This window comes from Linepithema humile, chromosome 5 (assembly GCF_040581485.1).
Source record: "Linepithema humile isolate Giens D197 chromosome 5, Lhum_UNIL_v1.0, whole genome shotgun sequence".
In the NCBI taxonomy this organism is placed as follows: domain Eukaryota; kingdom Metazoa; phylum Arthropoda; class Insecta; order Hymenoptera; family Formicidae; genus Linepithema; species Linepithema humile.
In genome coordinates, this window is record NC_090132.1 from 20,479,389 (window position 1) to 20,502,554 (window position 23,166).

General features: G+C 38.1%; 2 protein-coding genes and 1 long non-coding RNA gene across 5 annotated transcripts in view; 1 reads left to right on the plus strand and 2 right to left on the minus strand.

Annotated features, from left to right (window-relative positions):
* LOC105673069 (uncharacterized) overlaps nt 1–2,874 on the minus strand; it is a 55,070-nt gene extending 52,196 nt beyond the window's left edge. Inside the window, exon 1 of the mRNA XM_067355341.1 lies at nt 1,260–2,874. The gene's annotated coding sequence lies outside the window, so the exon portion shown is untranslated. The remainder of the gene's footprint in view (nt 1–1,259) is intronic.
* Nucleotides 2,875–3,184: 310 nt separating this feature from the next.
* LOC105673107 (uncharacterized) lies at nt 3,185–22,600 on the minus strand. Of its 3 annotated transcripts, none has more exons than XM_012368490.2 (13): nt 21,699–22,600; nt 14,931–15,031; nt 10,826–10,967; nt 10,643–10,710; nt 10,297–10,554; nt 9,851–9,953; nt 9,294–9,424; nt 8,959–9,211; nt 8,809–8,876; nt 8,633–8,707; nt 8,237–8,485; nt 7,895–8,146; nt 3,185–7,562 (listed from the first exon to the last, which is right to left on the minus strand). In XM_012368490.2, the coding sequence occupies exons 2-13, from the start codon at nt 15,028–15,030 to the stop codon at nt 7,432–7,434; spliced, it is 1,830 nt and encodes a 609-aa protein (XP_012223913.1). In that variant the 5' UTR covers nt 15,031; nt 21,699–22,600; the 3' UTR covers nt 3,185–7,431. The 3 variants fall into 3 exon arrangements, with proteins under 3 accessions (XP_012223913.1, XP_012223903.1, XP_067211447.1); XM_012368480.2 differs by lacking the exon at nt 21,699–22,600 and adding an exon at nt 17,272–17,847; XM_067355346.1 differs by lacking the exon at nt 21,699–22,600 and adding an exon at nt 16,531–17,020.
* On the plus strand, nt 20,010–21,699 carry LOC105673151 (uncharacterized). The gene is made up of 3 exons (XR_001100918.2): nt 20,010–20,400; nt 21,314–21,406; nt 21,498–21,699. It is a non-coding gene; the product is annotated as an uncharacterized lncRNA (long non-coding RNA).
* Nucleotides 22,601–23,166: the final 566 nt, after the last annotated feature.

Genomic DNA, 23,166 nt, shown 5'->3' on the forward strand with positions numbered 1-23,166 from the left:
TTTTTGCACGTCTTAGAATGTAAACTTTATAAACTGTAAGCCATTATATCTTTCGAATGGACACCTTACGATTCTGCAGCACTTTTACAATTTAATTGTGAAAATTGATTCACGTCTGCAGTCATGCATACATATATTAGATCACATTACCTTGACTGTTAGATAAAGTTTAAGCTCGATAGCAGCGAAACGCTATAAATATGATATATTTTAGTCCACTCACCTTTTCCGAGACCGCACGCTGCTGCAAGATAGATAACTTTGCGAGATTGCACTTTTTTTTCTAATTACATAGTGCATCGACGTGATGCAACCCTGCTACTGTGGGTCGCTCGGAGTAGTTCTTAATCGAACTACGTTATTCAATTTGTTATCTTGTTGCCATGCAGGTAAAGTGAATTGAAATTAGGGAAAAAGTGCTGCGTCGCAAAATGATTCACTGCTCAAAGTTATTTATTGCAAAACATCCTCGCGATATCGAAATAGTAATGACAGTACATCCTCGGTGGGATTAAATTACAATCGTGCATGTATTATTACGTCTTACGGATTCTCTCTTCTCCTACAACTGCAGTTACATTTCACACAGCTCCAATTCTACTAATTGCAATAGTAGACGATTGTAGGAAACGCTATGATGTTCGTGTACCTTCGATTTACGATAAACGTGTCATCCGATTGCTCGGAGGAAGTAAAATGTCATCGTGCTACGCAAGTAATTACAGAGACCGGTCGCACTGACAGCTTAGTTCAATTAACTGCAGTAATTCCCTTTCTAACGCGAATTGCAACAATTAAATCGTAGCCTATAATGTACAAAGTGTGTTTTATTTCATTTTAATGAGAATCTTTAATCAATGTGATCTTATCAGAAAATTGTTTAAAAAGTTTCATTACGAAGATATCTTTAACATTGCAAAATCAAGATTCTTTCCAATTAAATTTCAAAAGCGTGAGTAGACGAAATCGTAAGTTGCCGTTATTTCAGTCAAAATTCTACCTCGAGCCATGATATTTAACGTTGAAAACTGCAGAGAGCTACGCGAAGAATAATTCTCGAGTAGAAGAAATCGCATTTTCCACGAAATTATTGACACTTGCCGCAGCGAATGTGAAATATATCGACCAATTGTAAGTATTTAAAAAAAAATGATGGCCAAAGAAGAATAAAGAATAATAAAGTAAAAAAAAAAAAAAAATATATCAAACGCAGAACCGATCGCGTAATCCCGGTATACTTTCGGATGGAGATGACTTACGGCAGGTCGGCACGGTGAACAAACGGACGTCCATTCGTCATTTCAGAGCGGGTGGATTAGGCGATGACCGCGTTTCTTCGACACGTCGCACCTTACGTTCGCGTTAAGCGCATCACATCCGGCCGGCCCCGAACGCGCGAGGGTTGATTGACCGCCGGTGGCACAGAGAGCACGGTGCACTATCGATTATACGTCTAGCGGCAGCAGCACGTGGTGTGCCTGCCTTCGACTAGGCCAGTGTGCGCGCGGCCCTACGCCCTATCGCGGGGTGCACCAGTCGTTCGCTCGGCGCATGTTTATCGGCGCTTTATGGGGCCGATAAGGATCCAGCTGCCGCGCGAGAGACAACCGCATCCCACCGAGAGTTATCGCCACTTGTTGTCCCCGATACGCGGCATGTCCCGCGGAGATAGTTTATTGATTGCCTGTTGACATTTGTCTCAGCGCCTTAAATATCACCTATGATCACCGGCAGACTGGCGTGATCTCTATATATTTTTTTTCTACGTGATCTTTTTTAATAAATAAGAGACACAAGTAATTCGAATACCTTTCAAAAGTACGGAACGGACCGTTTGCCAGGAATCATTCGACGTAGCTGATCTAATCGATCAGCGTGGGCAGCGCCGATATTAAACGTTCGGAAATCGCGGAGGGAATCAAAGGAACATCGCGCGCGAATTCCGTCTGCGATTGCAAAATTCTCGGTCCAGCAGTTTCCAATCGTGGAAATATTTTTTTCTTCTCGTGTAGTATGCAGATATATAACTTTCAAGTATATTTCCGATAGACATATTATTCTGGCAATAATAAAACAAATACAGATATAAGAACATTCACAAATGAAGAAAGCAATTGTAATAAATTTAGCTTGCGAAAGTTAATCGAATTAGTAAAACGAATTTTTTTCTACACGGTTGCAAATTAGTTTATCATGAAATAATTCCTCCGTTTAATAACTTATCTGGGAAAAGAAAGTTTAATTTATCCAGCTTTACACTAACCGACATTGTTGTAGTCGCTAAACTGGCGGACTTTAAATCATCCGGAATCTTGCATGCGCGAAGAAAATAAATTTGTTGCAGTCACGCAAATCGTCGTTACGTGCCAAGATCGGCTGAATGAGTTACAAGTTTTTTCGCGAAATAAATCAACCTGTGCAAAAATTTAACAGATTCCGTTAAAATGCGCGTGATGCAGATATATTTCTTTTTACGACCGACTATAGTTTACAATTCCATTATACTTGCATTTTTTTCCACATTTTTCGTCATAATTTGTCTCCGATTATTCCTCGTTCATCGTTGCATCTGTTTCTTACTTGTATTATATGCAAATCCGTGCAAATAATATTTATGCACCTCTTTTAAATTTCAGTTTAATTTATACCACTTTAGAATATAAATTAGGGTTAATCCTTTCGCTAAATCGCATCCAGTGTTATAAATCTTATAACAAGATACATTTTCATTTTAATGTAGCTAATCTTTTATTTTTTCATAGAATTAGACAAATCATAGATGTCAAGTAATTATACGTTTCTAAGTTGATCGATATCAGTGAAGTAAAAAAAGGAATAGAAGAAATAATGAATGAGATATTGATTAGCAACCAAGATAAACGCATTTTTAATGTAAATTAAACGTCCGTAATATTAATGAGATTGTGGTTTAGTGGGAAATGATTCAATAATAGCAATTACGGCGTGCAATATTATAGATTACATCTTTATAGCTCGGAGCATCGAAAAGGTAGTGATGTGAAACTTCAAGTGTTGGCAATAATCTTTTTATTTATTAAGAAAAGTCTCCCTGTTATTAGCGTCGTTGAATAAGTACCGTGTTAGTTTCGCGCGAGGATAAACATATCTCGACGTAGTTTGTTCTCGCATAATTCCGCACGCGTAGCAAAATAAATCGGATATCTTTTCTTTTTTTTTTTTTTTTTTTTCTTCTGTACGAAATTGTCGTTGCGGCGAGTCGCCTTTTGGACGAGTCGTTTATCCAAGGCGCTTTACAAGGATGTCGTCGTGTAAGTATCGTACAATTAAATACATCGAGGATAAATAGGTCGCCGTTTCATATGGTTTTTTTTTTTTCAAAGAGGCTTACATCCGAACGGGAGTGTGACTAATGCTTGCAATTATATTAAAATGGCAAGAAAAGCCGCATTCAAACCGCCTTACACGCTAATATTTATAATTACATAATTCATCACAGCAATAAACAAAATATACGTGTGCGCATGTGGATGTACAAAACTTGTGGGCTGTTGTCTCTCTCTCTCTCTCTATCTCATCTCATCTCTTCCTCCGTCCGTCTCTTTCACTGTCTCTCACTCTTTCGCGCCCTCTTTCCCATCTCCGCCGCTTTTGCTTTTTTTTTTTTCTTTACTTTCTCGCGTTCCCCCTCATTTTCGCAACAGCGTTTCTCGCGCGCGACTTTCAATTACTCTCGTTGCCACGCCTTACAAATTAGAGCTTACTTTAGAAGTCTTAAAGTTATATCGTGTAATATCTGTTTCCGGAATTCAATACAGCCGCATCCGACTGTACAGGGGATCACATGCTCACGCTGCACGTAAGGGTGACAATTTAAACTCGCTAAATATATGCACGCACGGTGTGTCAATTCTGTCGAATGTCGTCAAATAAAATTGCATACGGAGGCGTACTGTTGGAAAGTAACCGATCGTTTACACTTTTTTGTGATTTCGCATAAGGCATTAGAACTTGTATATTTAAGGCATCGGTTGTCGTTTCTGCATCGCATTTCAAACGCGCGTAAAGTAACAAGGCCTGCATTATGTCACTATTATTAAATCGCGTCTCTCTCGAAATAGCGTATGAAACAATAGTTATATAATAAAATATTCGATACGCTTGATAACGTAATTACTGACAATGAAATTAATTCATGACGGCGATGATCAAGGCATCTACGATCGAGAGCTGCTTAACACCTTTCGAGGGATGATGCTAACGGTAACGCAGTAATTACAAAAAGCTTACATAAAATATATTCATATACGACTACGTTTTCGCTTAGCGTGTGAAGTTTCGTGTGTGCGGAGTAGGACGTCGCGATAGGTCATCCCTATCTGTACAAAAATAAGAATCTGTCTTTCGTTATTTAAATTGCTCAGATATTTAATAATTCGAATCCATACACTTTCGCTTATCAACAAATCTCCTGAATTCCGGAACAGTCCATTATTTAGAAAATATATAATATATACAATAAAAATGTTTTTAGAGTTCAGCTTTATTCGTTTTTCTTTTTTTTTTCTTTTTTGGCTGTCACATTTACGCCTAGACGTGATGGATATCACAGAGTTAATGGATGTAGAGTCGGCTGAAGTAAAAAAAAAAAACCTGTATGGACGCGTGTGTATGCATTCTTGTACATGCTGTTTTTCTATCATTTTTTTACTCGCGCTTCCCTCGCGAGCACATTGCGTGCCTGTGTACAACTATACGCGCGATAATCAATAGAACTGTATATGTACACGCTTCGCGGGGAGGGGGTGTGTGTGTGTGTGTGTGTGTGTGTGTGTGTGTGTGTGTGTGTCACTTGATAAAAATATAAAACTATTGAGCTTTGCGTGATGAGCCGTATATATTCCCCACTTCCCTCCCTCCCGTTCGTAATATCGCGTAGATCCACTATCTCTACTTGCTATGCCATTATCTCTGCTTGCTACTCAAATCACTACAAATTTCGTGAACGTACGCGGCTCAGGTGCGATCCAATTCAGTAGACAGCACTTGCTACCTACGCTTCCACTGAGTTGACCAAAGTCCATTAACACTTCCAACATTGTCAAACAAACTAAGACTTGTATCTCAACGCTCTGACCCTGTCATTTCTCCAGTTGAAGCAGTTGTGGCAAGCGAAATCTACGTCACACGTTGCCGGTGGAACGTTCCGAAAATTATCAAATGGACCGCACCTACAGAAAATTTAAGTAATCACACGATAAAGTTTACGCGTGGCACCAAGTTGGCGTATCGGATTTGTATCGTTACAGTGTTTATATAGAAATACGATAAAGATATTTAAAAACTCCACCACTAAATGTTGTTCGATTCACGCGGTATAATGTGCCAGATTATCGATATCGTTTCAGCGATAGTTGCATTTTAATTTACGAAGAAAAGAATAATTAATTTAATTATTTTAATTAAAAAAAGGAAATGCAAGTTTAAAAATATACAAGAACCGGTATATAGCGTACACTTTTCGCGCGAGCAAATGCACGACTGCCGAAGGAATATGTTTCCTGTTCGGAAGAAATACCTCATTATATTGTACGAGCGTGCATAGCACTAAACATTCTAATATCCGAGCGCGATGAAAACCGAAGCACACGCACGTCCGAATTCGATACACATGTCGTGTTCTACGTATCATCGATGACAAATAGGAGATATTGAGATGTGTAATCGATCTGCTTCGACATCCATTAATTCTGTGCCAGAAATGCAAAAGCACTACATTCACACGCGACAAAGACGTGTCTTAACGCGTCCGCAGTTGTACTACACTCGGCCGCTTGTGTATGCCAAGTCCATCGAAAAACTTTGATATACTGACGATTTGTTCATAAGTTCGTTAACTTAAAAGATCGCACTACGAATTGAACAGTAAAACGAAGAGCATTCGTTGCAAAAACAGAAATTAATAATTTTTAAAAACTAAAGGAAAAATGTATCTCTTCCTTATTCTACGAATTTGAAAAAATCAAAAAGTATTTAACAACAATACTTGTCTCGACAGAATTGGATATTTGTGGTTTATATAGATTCGTTTCTAGTAAATTTTATACTCATATAAAACTTGTTAAACATTTAATAATATTTTTGTGAATTCGTTGAACTTTTTCTGCCATTGATTTGTTTCGATTCGCGAACTCAGGAACGATAGCACGAGTGTTGTATTTGCGCGGATCTTTGATTGCGAGAGCGATCTCGAAAATATCCTGGAAAATGCACGCACCTCCAGCGACGAAATGCAATATCGTGAGCGGTATACTTGTCATACTCTTTTAGAAACAGTCTTTATACAATATTTTAATTATATTATATATGTACAGTTGTATATACTAGCTAAAAGATAAAATCTATGTACTTTGCTATTATATTAGATCCAAGTACGAGTTCAATCTGTTGAATTGTAATTACACAGTGTGTATCCCAATCTTTACTCGAAAATAACCCAATTGAAATCTCGATTACTTATACCCTGGTCGTATTTACAGTAGCGCGGTAGACTTAAGAATATACATGTGAGTCTTCGAGTTTTAGATACTCAGAAGTGGTCGTGATTCGAGGCTGTCGCGTAAAAAACACATTCGCGTAATCTCAAAAGTGTCATCAGGACTAGGTAGTATTTCCAAATGCACGTATATGGCATAGATGTTTAAATACTATTCTACATTTTATATTTTCGAAGCAAATCTTCAAAGAATATCTCGCATTTTATATTTTCTTTCAATCACATTTTTATCAATATATTTTATATTGAAAATTTGGTTTCGTCACACCGAATACTCCTATATCTGAAATGCATATTTACGGTATTTCTGCCCAGTCCTGAATATATATATATATATATATGTATATATATATATTATCAGTTTCTCTTTTCTCTTTTTCGCGCAAAACTGAATGGAAAGCATACGAGCGATCAGAAAATTGTGCGTGCAACAAAACTGTCGCAAGCTGTTTTAATCAGTCAACAATTTGGGCAGTAATAAAAATTGTTAGCTAAGATAATAAATGTATTGTAAATGTTATATTGAAAACTAGTAATCTAAAATTCAGTGTGTGATTCGTTTAAAATACGAATTCGCGATAAATTACAACAAGTAATATTGTAAAAAATAATTGTACACTCGTAAATGTGTACAAATTGTCTCGTTTCCAATTGGGAACAATCATAATCACCGATTTGCGTAATTAGGCTGCTGCTTTGAACGGAACGGAAATTAATATTGTCAATAATGACTGCTAGCTGCACGCTTCCCACGTCATTCTTATATTGACAGCTCGTTGATCGATCAATAGCTATCAAACTTGTGTGAACTATATATACATTTCCAGTAACACGCAATACCTGAGAATCCGTGCTGGAAATTACAGTACCTCGACTTCTTACGTAATAGCTGCAGATCATCTCGAGAATAATACCCATAGCGTATTAATAGCGATGTAAGCTACTTTGCTTAAGGTAAACAGAAGTTGGGACATCGATGAGGCAGACGCTGCGCTCGAAGCTGCCTTCGTTAAATCCTCGCACATTCCTGTAACACAATGTAAATGTTGAATATTTATATCATGCTTACGTAGCACGCTTGCATCTAAACCAAACGTGGTGTAATCTGTTCTAAATCGAATTATGATGCGAATAATTACTTCGCTACTTCCATTAAATGAACAGCTTCCATCCCGATAAGCGAGATATGACAATTGTACTCTTCGTAGCGAGAAACAAATATAACATTTATTTGTTTTCTACTACAAACAGTACAATTTCAATGACAACATAATTTATTAAGAGCTAATAATTTTTGTACCCTTATAAAACCGCAATTTTTTTTACCATTCTTCGTAATAATATCTGATGTCTGATTACCTTGATTCGACAATCTGTACGTCCATTCATCCTTAGTTTCTATTCGACAAGTACGCGACGGTTTTGACAGCCATAATTCTTGCTCATGCTGCTTTTGTCTACCGCCTCTTCCCGAAACTCTGCCTCTAGCGCTCTCGAGGCGCATGGAAAAACAAAATGTTTGCCCTAGGCCGACTGGGAATTCGGAATTTCGTTGCGATGCTATCGTGTACCACGTGCCTTTCTCCTCCCAGCTGCCGTGACAAAAATAGGCTGCCAAGATAAATCATGTTCTTAGTTTTTTCTGCATATACTTTTTGCGTAAATCACAAAAGGGTGTCGTGCAAATTCACTCATATTTACCAATCTCTTTATGTTCACACGTATTGGAGATTATCATTTCGGTCTGATCGGACGAGGTGCAGCCCACTTGAATATCTGTACTCCTGCACTCCTCATCCCCGGTTTCCTGCCACGTTCGCCTCTTGGCTTTCCTCAGTTCGCTACGCCGTTGTCGCCCGGCCATGATGGTCGACAGCATATCCGACGGAGCGAAATCCATGATTCTGTATCGTCCCGGATTAGGACATCTTCTCTGATGTAAGGACGCGGCTGTAAAACGAAAACAGACATGATTTGCATACGTTTTGTTGTTTGCCCGCCAGCCCGCATTACCGCAGTAACGGGCGCGATAATGAGCGGCAGATTTCTTACATCAATATTTATGAGCGACAACGCGGCACGCGAATTAGCACTTACTTATTAAGGTCGTATACGGCATCATGGAAGGATCCGACATGGAGCATGCTTCGTCTGGCATAATCGCTTTATGATCTGCAGTAAAAAGAGGAAATAGTTAGTGCTTATTGTTACCGCTTGTTATTGCTTATTGCATCCGTTTTTTTTTTTTTTTAACGCAGCCAAAGTATAATCACCTGATTGCTGTATTTCGATTATGTGACTGTCTCTTCTGTGGAATATCATGCAAATGTAACCGATGTCGCTGCAATCATAGGTAAAAATAGATTCATTCAATTGTAATGGGGTATTGCAACAAACTGCAGAAGAATTGAGAAACCTCTTACCAGCCGCTGGTGACGTGAGCAACCAGTTTCACTTTGTTTCCTTGCATATTGTCGTTCGGATACATTTTCTCCAAATTGTGGCAAACGATTTTCTCCTCGTGAAACACCTCGCCGTCGGTATCCTGCGCCTTAATTTTCAGCGTGGCGTTTTTGTTCGTAAAGTGATAATCTTTTGTGCCATCGAGAGAATGCCAATCGTGATGCTGAGTTACCCATCCCGGATATTTGCATCTACTGCTATGATCTTTGTCGGCTGTAATAGACGCAACGAAAAGTGAAGTGGAAATTTTCATTGACGCTGAGAAAACATTTTTCAAATTTATTCGCATAATTACCTTTCATGAGTTTTATGGTGCGCGAACCTTCGGAAACTGTGGTTAGGCCGTTGCAGGTCGGATCGCCGGACTGAGCAAGCAGATAAATCATCTTTCCTTGATGATGAGGTTTTTCTTCGTATAAAAAACACCTGTTAGGGAAAAAGGCATTATTTCACGATGATTTCAAATTTTTCGGAAATTGTATTCTACTCTTCTTTATTAATTATCGCACCCATCGACGTACATATTTATATATACGTCTGTATGGGAAAAAGCCCATATAATAATGGCTAGGCAAAAGATGACAAATAAGTGGTTAACCGTCCTTTCATCTTGCCAACTCCAGTTATAGCGCTTTTATACCACGAATAACACCGCTATGCTGAATAAAATGTGACATGCGGAAACCGCAGTTCATAAAACATCTGGCGTACAGGTGCGGTGGACGTAAATAAGCAACTCGACGCGCGCAAGTATAAGCATGCTGACAAAATCGCGCTGCAGCGAAAGGGCCACCGCCATCGCAGACTTCAGAAAAAGTCTACGTTGCATGAAATTAAAATGACATGTTTCACCTGTAAGGCTTCTCGTTGGCCAAAGCGCTCCTCTCTTTCAAAGTACCCACCAGATACTTGTTTCGACCATCGTTCCAAACGGCAAGACATTGTAATTCTTCGGCTGCAAAATATTCGACATATTTCATGGAGCACAAAAAACATTTCATATTATAAAATACGTCTATTCATAGAGAAATCATGAAAGATTAAAAAAATCATATATATCGCTTGCGTTATAAAAAAATTATCGGGCAAACTAAATTAGTACTGTCTTGCAGCAAACATTGCTCTAACATTGATAAACATGTTATTAATCTCGTTTTTTTTTTTTTTTTTCGAAACAAGCCTGTTATTAATTGCAAAACAGCTGACGCGAAAACAGCTTGTCAAAGTGTTTTGTGCTGAAGAAACGCGATGATATATTAAGAATAAACTAAATCGTTTCAAACAAGAGATCAACATACCATTACTTTCGGTGCCCATGACATCCGGGCAGGCCTGGTACTTGAGAAGAAGCTTGCTTTCGTCGGTGCACTTTTCCGCGAGACTTATAGGTGTGGTGCACTCGCCGGAACCTCGATTATACGTAAATGTGAATGACGCCCCATTGAAGGGGCAAGGTATCGACGTTGAATTCACGCGAAATACCGAGTAGAGCATTTCGTCCGAATTAATCAACCCGCATATGCCATCCAAATTTAATCGTTCGGGGTTGCACAAGCCTGGGGAAAGTCATTATTATTAATTTTAACAAATTCTTTCGCGACTAATCGCACATTCGAGCGACTCAATCTCAAACGCTGAACGTACCTTCGCGATACTGAATAACATTCTCATGCCGTCTGTTGATGATCATACAGAAATAACAGTTCCCGTCGCTGAAACGATAAAGCAAAGTTGTTATCGATTGCGAATCGTAATTTACGGCAAGACAATCATAATCATTTTTTTCGCGTCGATTTTGTATTGGAATTTCGATTAATAGGCACTTACTACACGACGTATTTGTCGTCCATTCTATCGACGCACGCCTTATCTCCAAAAAGGGTCGTGTTTATATTGAATACATCGTTCTGTTTCCCATATCCATGCTGGTACCAATCTCCCGTCCAGCTCGATGGAAACTCGCAAGCTCCTGAAACGTGAGGAAACTCTTCGTCAACACGCTTGGTCACGTTGAATTTTAGAGTGCGCTTTAAACGATTACAAGCATCTTATTATCGTGTACGAATCAAAGGAAGGATTAATAGGGTACTAATTGTTGTCAAATTTCTTGACAGCTGAAAGATCGATGAATTAACAATCAATTAAGAATATCTGGCAAATGAAATTCTCTCAGCTTAATCAAAGTTCTTAGCGCAACCGTCAAAACGGATTTCAGTATATCTTTCCAAGCGTTAAAATTCCATTAAATTAAAATTCAGAATTAAATTGGAATTAAATTTAAAAAATTACAGGCTAGATTTATTTTGTATTCTACATACTTTTATTCGTCGCGAGTATATAATTTATATTATAACGTATAAACTATATGAGTGTACTTCTTAATTATTATGTTCGCAATGATCTCAACTTAAAATCTCGTCAGCGAGTTTCATTATATTTTGTTTCATTTATTGTAACACTAATTGTAAATTAACGACATGACTGTTTATCAAGTTCAATAATCCCCATGTAATGAGTTTTCTCTTTCAAAAGTAAATAATTTCCTTCTCAATCAAAGTCTATGTCCGTTTTACTCAGGTGAAGAATCTGAAAGCGAAGTATCGTTTGATTGGGAGAATTAAGAGGCTCCATGTGGCCAGGGCTTTCATTAAGAGGAATGGACGATTAGAAAATTGCTATCGGGGCAATACACGATTGTTGCAGGGGCGTGAGAGTCGGAATGAAAGAATAACACTACGCAGCGCGTTACGCTGTGTACGCATGGCTAAGCGACGAGCGATGCTCGGAATGCGTCAGTTAGAAAAAAAAGGCAGTTAACGACTCGCGGAACGCATTGCTTGTCATTTTCCCAACCGTCGTCGCCTGTTTATCTTAGTCACCAGTCAGCAAGCGGCATTTAGCAAGCTCTAGCGTAAAAGTTGCCAGACAGAACGAGAACACTCCGACGGAAAGTTCTCAGCCGTACAGAGCCAAGAGAATAGAACAGAATTCAATGTATCGCTTTGCTTCTCTCGTGTTATCGAAATAATTATCGATACTGGATTATCTTTGTCGAGCAAAGATTGCACGTAATAGTTTCGAATCGAGAATGAAATCAGCCACATCTAGTTTCAAAGGGCGAGTGCAAATATGAAAATCAGATTAAAGTCACGTTTGCCTGACTTTTGCCAGTTAATAAATTATTCTATTTAAAAAAAGGAACCGATATCCGTTAGGCTGACCGTACTTCGAGTCCTTATGAAATATGGATCTTGCAGGCCGCGGTCCCTCGAGACCATGCGATAAAACGCCCTTGGCCGAAGGGTTAAGGCCCGAACCTTCGTTTCACAGTGCGTATATTTACCGGCGCGCGATGTTTAGTGCGTTCGATCGAACGCGCGTACATTTCGGGGTGGTTGCTTGCTCGGCGGCGCGAACGGTGGCGAATGTCAGAAATAACCGGGAAGAGGGCGGAGGAGCGAAGGGTGCGCGAAGGGAAATGGGATACACACGCGACAGCGGTCTACAGGGTGTCTCAGAATCGATGCGACCTTAATATTAATGACGGGCGCATCGACGAAAATGGAGTCCGCTGTTTCCCGAGGGGAAATTTCGTAAGAGGCCATTACTCGCAACAGCCGACATTAATCATCCCTAATTAGAGTTCTGAAATATTCAAGCGCTGAAGGCAGTGTCCATTTGCATTCAAGCGGACAACGAAAAGCCTCCCCTTTATCGCGCCGCAGTGAATTTCTTAAATTCGCGAGAAAGCCGAATCCCCTCATTCGCGATCGCTTATAAGTCAAAGATTATCGCGCGATTTAATTTGGGAAAAGATCAATCCATCAGGGTGGAGGTTCTGGGACACCTTGTATGACAGACGGTGTGCGCACGTGCGCCACGCGCGAACCGAGCAGCCAGCAAGCAAACGCGGGCACAAGCGAAAGCGAAGAAGGGCGAGGAAGAGAACGTCGACCGTTTTAGACACGCATCTTTCGTCGAAAGAACATCATTTATCTCGGCGCGACCGGGGGAAGCGGGGGAGGGAGAGAGCGGGCATCTCCGCCTCTCGTTTCTCTGCCTGTCGTGCTCTTCCACGATGACGGGAAGAGGCGGCGACAGATACCACGGACGCGCGGACAGCCGCTCGACAGGCGGCGGCGACGGTTTTGTGCGTCTTGCGTTTCCTCGTGCGCGCGGTTAACAGCTCTTTTTGAGAAAGGCCCGCGAGCGAGGCGCGCGAAGCCGTGGAAAGAGAGGAAGTGAGGGGAGAGAGGGACCACTCGTTAACGAGCTAACGAGCGCGCGAGTACGTCTGCGGGAACGCGAGTCCCGCGCGCAAAGAGATCCAAATCGGACGAGAGCGTGTGAGACACGAAGAAACATAAGAGGACGACTTAACCCGGGAAAAACATGATGAACAGGCTTCCTCGTAACGGAAACGGGGTGCTCTCAAATCTACATTTAAATATGCTCCTTTTATACGAGGCGTTTGGTGTCTTTGGTGCGCGAGGCAATATTTTTAAAACTAAAATGAATTTTCCTTAATAAACACATCAAGATGTGAACAGTTCTTGAGCTGTGAACTCGTAAAGAGAAAGAGGTTTTGCGTGTTCTTCGAGAACGCAAATAAATAACAAGAACTTGTCTTTCGATTATTTTAGGTTGACTTTAACAAGCTTTTCATTTGAAATGTAATCATCGTGCTATTTAACGCTGCAGCTGTTACAATGATAAAAGATTGTCATTTGACAAGTGATGAATTGAAAGAAAGTCTGATGGAAAATATATTAATTCTCAACAAGTATCGTGTCCTGTTCCTATTTTAAATAAACAAAATTAATTAAAAATTTCTAATAATTAATGTTTCACATTACTTGTTGTATTGGAAATAATAAGTCAAAATCGAGACAATATAAAGCAAAGGAATAAATAAGAAGCTAAACAGCCGTTGCTAGATGATCGTGTATTCAAAGACAAATAATAAAAACAACGTTTCGACCTGTTATCTTTTTCAAGTTCATAATAAATGAAATATTACATTACAAATTAAAACGCTTTTACGGACGAATTAAACGAATTATTATAAAACATCGCTGATGTATGTTGTTGTTAGTTGTGTATTAAAAAATTACTTGATGCATTATAGATGATGAGGTCAATCACAGATATCAGTAAATAAAAAGAAGAAAATTGTTAAACATTATCTTGATTACACTAAAACGCAAAGAAATTTGAATTAAAAAATTGAAAATATAATAAGAATAAAACGCAACAAAATTGAAATTATACATACATTATTCGTAATGATATCATTGTTTAAATCGTAGTTTGAAACCATCTAGCAACGGCTGTTTAGCTTCTTATTTATTCCTTTGAATTTACTTCATTATTTCAGCCTTAATATATTTTAATTTCAATTTCAGTATAAAGCATTTAAATTCTAAATATAAATTTATTTCAAATAGCACGATTCAGACACAGAATTGTCAAAAAATTTTTGTAAATTCGCAGTGTCTGAACGTTTTTCACCTTTCCATATATAGAAAACTTGGGAGAAAGGAAAGGCAGAGACATGCAGGTATTATTGAACAGACCAGCAATTCTTAAAGCAGTTAAAAATTGATGCTATCTATGTGCCAGCGACTTGGTGATATCGCTCGATAACAGTACACTTAAGATCGTTGCTGCAGCAGATCTTAAAAGGCCTTTATCACTCTTTTAAAGTGATAACACACTGTGAGACACATCGGTATGTGAAATGGAGATGGGCTCACGTAAGTGGCATTCAAGGATGCGCATATGAACGAATAGACGTAACTATTTACTGTTCCCTCATTGTTCACGCATTATCGAGGAGATCGGGGTGTGCGTGCACGTGCGCTCGTACGATCCGCGTGTGTGTACTTACGCGCGGACACATACGCGCCCGGCGCGTTCGTAGATGACTCACCATTTGCAGAGGGTAAATCGACCAGTGGTAGTATCAGCAACACCAACACCGACACAGGGGCGAGGATCCCTTTTCGGCGCGGGAATGCCGGTTCCTGCATCCTGGAAAATATACGCGCACTTTTTATTACACGCTTTTATACGCATGCTGAAATATGCACATAGTCGCGGCGGCCTCTGCGCGAATTTTCAACAAGCACGGGAGATATCTTATTTTTCGACGGTTAAGTCGGAAGTTATGAGTTATTAAATATAATCATAAATTCAATAATAATATTGGCGTGATATCGCGGTGTTTTATATATTTCAAACTTTAGACATGTAACACGCTTAATACTGACATATTTAAATAAAACTCAAATAACTCACATTGCATTATTATAGCATCGTAATAACACAGTTCAAGTATTTTTGTTATTTGTCATGAAAAATATGTCAATCCCAAAATAACTATATGACTTCATCAAATTGCGAATGCTATTAATAAGTAATTGTGTTTGAACAATATGAGATTCAGTTGTAATGCATTTTTGAATATTGTAATATATGTATTTGTTTGCACTAACATATCATTGGTACGTTTGATTTTTTTTACGAACTAATTATTTTGCAAACGTATGTGAAATTTAGCATAAAAAATATAGATTATACGTTAATGAGATATTGTCAAAACGAAAGATCATATCTCGACAAAGCAATAAACGTAAATGATATAGCGCAAATATGTCAAAAGTAGATCGGTACGTAAGCAGTATAAAGTAGCACGGACCACGTGTCCTTCAACGATAAAGTACGAAGGAAGAACAGTGGGGACAGAAAAGAGTGATAGATAACTCGATCTATAGACAGATAAGTTAAGTAGATGAGTAAGAGTTTATTTACCTCGAGGTAAATGTTTAAGTAAACACAAAAAAACGACAAATAAAACAGTAGGATAACATTTCAGTGATATATAATACCGTAATTTCAACAAATTAATTATTAAATTAATATTTTATTTATTATTTTGTTGACATCAAATTTATAAAACTGATTCAATGTAATAACAAATATAAATAATTATGAAAAATAATATAAATAATATAATAATAAAAGCCATTATTCATACGAAAAAATAAAATCGATGAATAGTACATGTAGAATAAAAAATATAAAAATATATAGATAATATCTTAAATTGATAAAAAATATATAAAAATTGATTTATCATACAGCCAAACTAAGTTCTCTGGGGATAATAAAGTTGTTCATTATTCAATTAGATATATAATATTAATCGCGATTTATTTCGATTAAACAGCAGCGCTACTCTCTGAATTATTCTCTGCCCCATCATATTTAATTTCGTTCGCTCATCGTATTGAATATTTCAATTTCATTAAAATTTGCTCATATTTGCTTTATTTAATTGATGCCCTAAAGTGAGAATAATTCCATTCCATTTAAAATTCTTCCAATATTCCTACATCTATCATCTTTGATCTTAATTTAGAAATAATTAAAAATTTGAATGTAGCGATAAAAAAACTGACATTACGACGCATAGAAAATAACGTACGATGTCACTAGTAAATGAATCATTTGCTCGATAAAATCAATACCTCGAAAGGAGACCGACTAATCCCTTTCTATGACTCGGAATTAAAGGGACGAATGTCATATGAGTGTTCATATAACACTTCTTCATACAATTGTTCTCATTCCACAGATTGGAAAATCTCCCTTATGTCCGTCGCCGGTAAAATTGATTACGTCACGCTCGCATACTCATGGATATCGAAACTTAAGTTGTTCGATAAAATCAATACGTTGGAAAGAGAGCAACTAATCCCATTCTGTGACTTGCAGATTAAACGTTCCATGTTACACTGCTATAAAAAAAAAAAGAAAAATCCCGCGAGAAAAGGTCGGCAAATGTAAGAAATTCCTATCTGATACAATCATCTACCATTTTATGAAATCAAACACGTAATGATTTTATGAATTTTTCACTAATGATTTTATGAAAATAAACACATGAAGTTAAGTGCTTTGATTTTACAAATTATCAATAAATGCGTATTTGATTTTAAATTCTCATTAGTCGTACGGCAAATTATTTTATAAAATAACCGGAGATTTTATATAAACATCAATTAAATCGCTATCATTGCAGCATAATAATAACAAAAAAACACATAAAATATGTATATTTTAAAAAATCTAAAGAAACACGGTAATAAGAGAAAATAACTGTTTTATAAACAAAGGAAAACAAAACAAGTAAGAAAAGAAAGATTTTTCTTATCATTTCCTTATAATTTTCTTTCTTTCTTTTTATCGGAGGAAACTAGGAGACATACCTTACGTCCATCGCGAGCTCAAGTCGACTATACCAAGCTACCTCGTCATGGATGATCGAAACAGGCAGTCGAAAGACACGTTTTACGAGGACCCTCACTGACGATATTCACTGCGATTACGAATGCCGGAGGGAAAATAAAGCGCGCACAAACAAGCGGAAAGTCGCTGGCCTTCGCGGCGCGACGCGATGCAACGCGAAAGCAAACGCACCACCGTCGTCGATCACCACGTCGGAATAAGAACGAGTCGGCGGCGATTGGCTATAGAGCGGAAAGCATCCCGGCCCGCTGTTACCGCGACGGCGGGACGTTAGAGACGCGAACGTCCACGTACGTATCGCCACGTGAATGGAAAGAACGATGAATGCATTATTTATTGAGGTACACGTGTACCGCTCCGCTTCGTTACGACGCAGCCGATGCGAGACGTAAATGTTTCACCTCGCTCTTTCGCGCTCGAGATGCGAGTGCTCGTAGCCCACATTCGAACGCGCATTTCACGCACTCGTCATACAGTATCGACATTTCACGCTGGGTGGACCAGCTTCGATCGCTCCAGTAAATATACGCTTGGTATTAATAAACATTGTTGAGCGCAGGCATATATAGTTCGTATTAGTAATATTATTGGGCACTCTCGTACACAATCAAAAATTAATACCTTTCCTACTTGCATAATTTATACCCTTCGTCGTACGTTTCAAGATAACGATCGTTAAAAATTCGAGGATATTTATATTTGTCACAGTTATTCTCTTGTGAAGAAATAGTTTTTGTAAACTTACTTGCTTTGGTTTTCCAATCTGGAAATATATATTTTCCATCTAGCTCGATTTCGAAAAAAAAAGAAAAATCAAATATTTTTATAAACAAAAAGCTTTTTTCAAAAAATCTCTACAAACAATTTCTATTCAGATAAAACCTACCTGACAAACGGTATTTTTAATTTTTTTATATTTTATTATCTCTGAAGTTTTATTCGCTGAATCTGTTGTAATTGAATAATGGTATTCTTTTCATATTATTCTCTGCAACTATTGACGTCTTGACATCAAAATAATCACCATTATTCTTGTCTGTTGCTTATTCTATAGCATCTGTGGCCGACATTTGATAACGGTGGGAGAACCTGTATTACAGGTAGGACTGTAATTCTGAAAGGGACAACGAATCGTTAACCATGGTTATTCAACTTGAGCTATCGTGACTAAGCACCTGTGCTAACAATACGGAAAATCTATTTACAAACGAATAAATCTTTTTCGACGTATTGTACATAACGTATAATTAATCACGGATACAACGAAAATAGTTAAGATTCAAATTCTTCGATTATTGAGACATCAATATTATGAACTGTCACAATTCTGCATATATCTTTTCAAATGTCTGAAAAAACTATTGCTTAAAAATTTGGAAATAAAAGACAGCAAAAATATACAATATAACAAAACTCCCCCAAAAAACTCCCCCCCAAGAGGGGGGGGGGTCAATGATTAATGTTCATCGTACAGATATTGCAGCATAAGACGAATAAATCTCTTCGAGATATGTATACCTTTCGCGATACGTGAATACACGCGGGTCGAATTTCCTTCTGCCCCGACGAGACAAGTATACGTTGCACTGTTATTTATCTTAAATGTGATCCGGTTATTGATCTCTAAGGTTGCCGCGGCTCGGCGCTGAATAAATAAAGAATAAAATAAATATCAGACCGTCGCTCCAGTTTCTTACTGACGTAATGCCCGCGTTTATCTCAGGTGGAATATCATCCGTTCGCTTTTATCGTACCGTGATTCACGGCTGTAATGTGATTCGGAGTCGATGATAACGGCGTTCAGTGAGGAGTCTTATGTGTCCCGAATGACGAACGAGACGCGTCTGGCTTCGCATTGTCCGAAAAGACACATTCTTTCATTAAAATCGCTCAATCGCCTAAAATACGCGGTCGCCTGCCATTATGCGCGCGTTTACTATTCAGCGTATACGTATATGCGAATCGAAGTTTCGTTTCTAAGAACGGTAGTAGTGATCATTTATCATATCGAAATGGTCTTCCAAGTCACGGTCGCATTAGATTCCAATTAAGGAGTGATCGATGATGAACTTTGGCATTCACATTTTTGTGTAGCATACTATACTCATATCGACGTGCGTTTCGCTAAATTGCATTTGAAAGTATGCTCCGAATATTAATAGAAATAGCAATTACGACATAAATCAACTAATCAGATAATTCAAATATTGATAATAATAGAAATTTCAATATGAATTAATTAATACAATAAACCAAATAATGATCGTAACAATGTAAATAATATTCCCAATAATGAGGCGGGAGAACAATTCTTTGAAAATGTCAATATGTAAGGCCTGTTAGAGCTATAAAACGCGGTTGTCCGCCCGATGTTACGTAGAGTTTAATCAAGTAATTCCAACTGTGGAATTGCTTGATTAGTTACTAATTAATTTGCTCTTACTTAATTACACCACACAGTTGGAATTACTTGATTAAAGTCCACACAGTATCGTACGGACAACTGTGTTTTATAACTCTAATAAGCTTTAGATATTAAAATAATATGTCGTAACGAGCTTTCAGAAAAATAAAATACGCTTAAATCGTTCGCTGCTTATATCGATTCAATGATATCATTTTAATAAATAACAATGTTAACAGCGAGCTTCGTAAAACAGCGTATTGAATTTTTTTTTTGCAGATATTTAAACCGAAAGAGAATCGCAAGAGGCATCTGCATTAAAATTACTTTCGCAATCAGTCTTAATTCATCGGGGCTCCGCGAGAATGCAATAAAAAGAATACCGCAGGACGAAGCTACTCGATGATCTCAGGTACGTCTGGATAGCCCCAAGAATGACTCAGGAACAAGTTAGGAAGGGAAAACCGTCGGCTACTATCCCGAACAGGACAAAAGGCAACCGCGGAGTCGAGCCGGTTGCACCGACGTCGGTTAGCCTTTAATCTCTCATCTGTATCTTTATTATGGCTACAATTGTACGACGCAGGATTGTGTGTAATGGAAGAGGATATCGCTAGCCGATTGAATAGCCAATCAAAGCGATCGATACAGCTGATCAACCCCATGTCGTTTGCACTGACGTTAGGTCTGTCCTTTTTGGTTACACTTCAGCTTCCTTCTTGCCCAAAGTGTGAATGTGTATTTTCTTTTTAAAAGCCGAAAGGCGTAAAAAGGTGCCAATGAAAAGATCAAATTTATCAATTAGTAGATTCGATAATTATGTTCTTTCGAATCGATTCCTTTTAAATACGTTCTCTATCTTTCACTATAATTTTTTCTTCCTTATTTTCGCTTTTTATGCTTTTTATAAAATCAGACTATTTTTTTTTTTAATGAAACTTTGTGCAAACATCTTTCTTCCATAATTTTTTAATATTTGTTAAGCATCTTTGTAATATATTAAAACTGAGTAAAGAGAACATTTATTTAACATTAAACAAAGAAAAAAATGAAATTTTATCAACCATTTTTATCACGAATCAATTCGTATAATTTTCTCTAGGTTCTTCAATAATTTTTAATATTGAAATTATTAGTGCCTTGACGTTTTAATTTAAAGAAATATCAAAGACAATCACATTACAGCGTCTATTCAAAAAATCGATCAATGATTTCGTGAATCAAATTATGAGAAGTGACATCTTATATACTCATTTCATTTAAAATGTAGAAAACGTAAATGTTGCTAAAAAGATAGATATTAACTTTAACTGAACATGACTTATTATATTTCCTTAATTAATAGCACCAATATTCTGCTTAGCATTGAAATTATATTCACACGCGTTAGAATTACACTCATAAATGTCACACTATTGATGAATTACTCAACAGACAAATAATCACATTATTCTTTTCAGAGTCGTAAATTTGTTGATGGCAAAATCTGCATTTCAAAATCAGCGTGTGCATCTCATACAAAGCTTGAATTATCATTTATTTCAACATTTCTACTAACGCAACTCTTGCTCAACTGAATATTTCTCTCTATGTTACAGCTGGAAACATTATCTAGTGACAATATGTTTCGTGAACTAGCTAAATTGGAATTATTTGAAGTGGAAAAAAAACAAAGTATCCGTGATAAAAAGGTACATTTTATGCGTAAATTTTTAAGCTATATCTCTGCTCTTCATTTCCTTCTCTCTTTAAAACACAATAACGTATTAATTTCATTCGCAGACAGTGCAGAAAAGTGGAGCTAAATAGGATCTATATACGCTAATGAGAGATGCAATCAAAAAAGGGCAATTGCCAGCTAGAGGTGGAGACCCATCATCACACAATCGTTGCGACCGGCTCTAACGGGCAAATCCGACGTTATTAGAGTCGCGATCGAAGCCGCGCTCGGCAGGACGCAAGGAAGAAAATCTGGCGACTAACCTTCACGCTGATATCCGTCACCGTGGCGTAGAGAGCACCCGGGGGAAGCAATCACATGATGCACTAACACTGAACGCACGACACGGCAGCGCCGTCACCGGGTTGAATCCGTCGACGGGGCATCGGTCGGGACGCCGCCGCGCGATTCGTGCTGGCTTTTGCACGAAAGTGACAGAAGGGTATCTCGTACAGGGCGATCCTCCGCGAGCGGCCAGGGCGCTACTCTCTTTCTCTCTTCTCTTATCTCTCTTTCTCTCCCCCTTCTGTCTCGCTCGCACCCTCTCGACGAGGTGTTTCGACGGCGCCGTAAAATGCACGAGAGCGTAACGAAGCGAGCTCGCGAGTGTGGCGAACGCGAATGCGACACTAATACGCAGCGCACTTGTCGTCTCGCGATGACAACTCGACCGGCTACTTCGCACGAACGACGAATGAGTTTGCTGACGCCACGGTACGCCCGTGCGTCGTTGTCGTCGTCGTCGACGTCGTCGTTCCTCCGGCGGCGGTGGAGCGGTACACAACGAGGCAGGGTAACACAATGGCGTCGTCAGACGTGCATAGACGAACGAGGGGTTTGGAAGGGCGAGAGGGGGAGAACAGCGCCGCTAGATGCCGTGACCGGACAGCTCCGCTCTGCTCCGTTCTGCTCCGTTCTTCCACTTCGCGCCTTTGTCCATCGCATTTTTCTATCTTCTAATACAATAGAATCAGAATTTTCCAAATTTGCCGCACTCTGAAATGTCCTCGAAGTATTTTAATAATGGTTCTAGTTTGTTCTAGCTTGTTCTTGTCTGTTTTTTTATTACTTGTTTTACTGCTTGTTTACTGTTCATTCGCCGCTTTCGTTAAAATGTTAAAGTTCAAAAATGCTATTAACAATGCTATAAACTGCTTGCTTACATTGCTTACGTTTTATTTGCTAGGATATTATCTTTCTTTCAAAAATTAAATTACTTTACTTTTTTCTTTATTAGTTTAATCACATATGATTTTGAAAATTTTGATTTCTCGAATTAGGAGATGAAAAAGTGCAAAGAACAAACGCATAATTTTTGTTTTCTTATTAATCACCTTATGAAGTCAATTCAAAACTCGGAGTCAATTGTTTAACTAAATTTTACAACGGTAAGCGGTGTTCAGTATAAATGAAAGGAATCGTGTTCCAAGTCTCGACGTGTCCAACTGAACACTTTGTTGCGCGTTGTTACTCGAGAGGGCAGTAATGAAAAAGACATCTTTCGAATCTCCGAAGAGAATCCCGACTTCTTTATTTTACTGATTGTTAATCTATTTAGAAGAAAGAAATTTTTAAACATCGTATCATATGACTTGTATGTATAATTTGAGACCTAACATTAATTTTGGATTATAATACTTAAAAAATTTTTAACTATCTAATAAGCAAGAATTTTTATTTTATATAATATTTTTATAGAGTTAAGTTCTTTTTATGTCCGAAATAAACTTG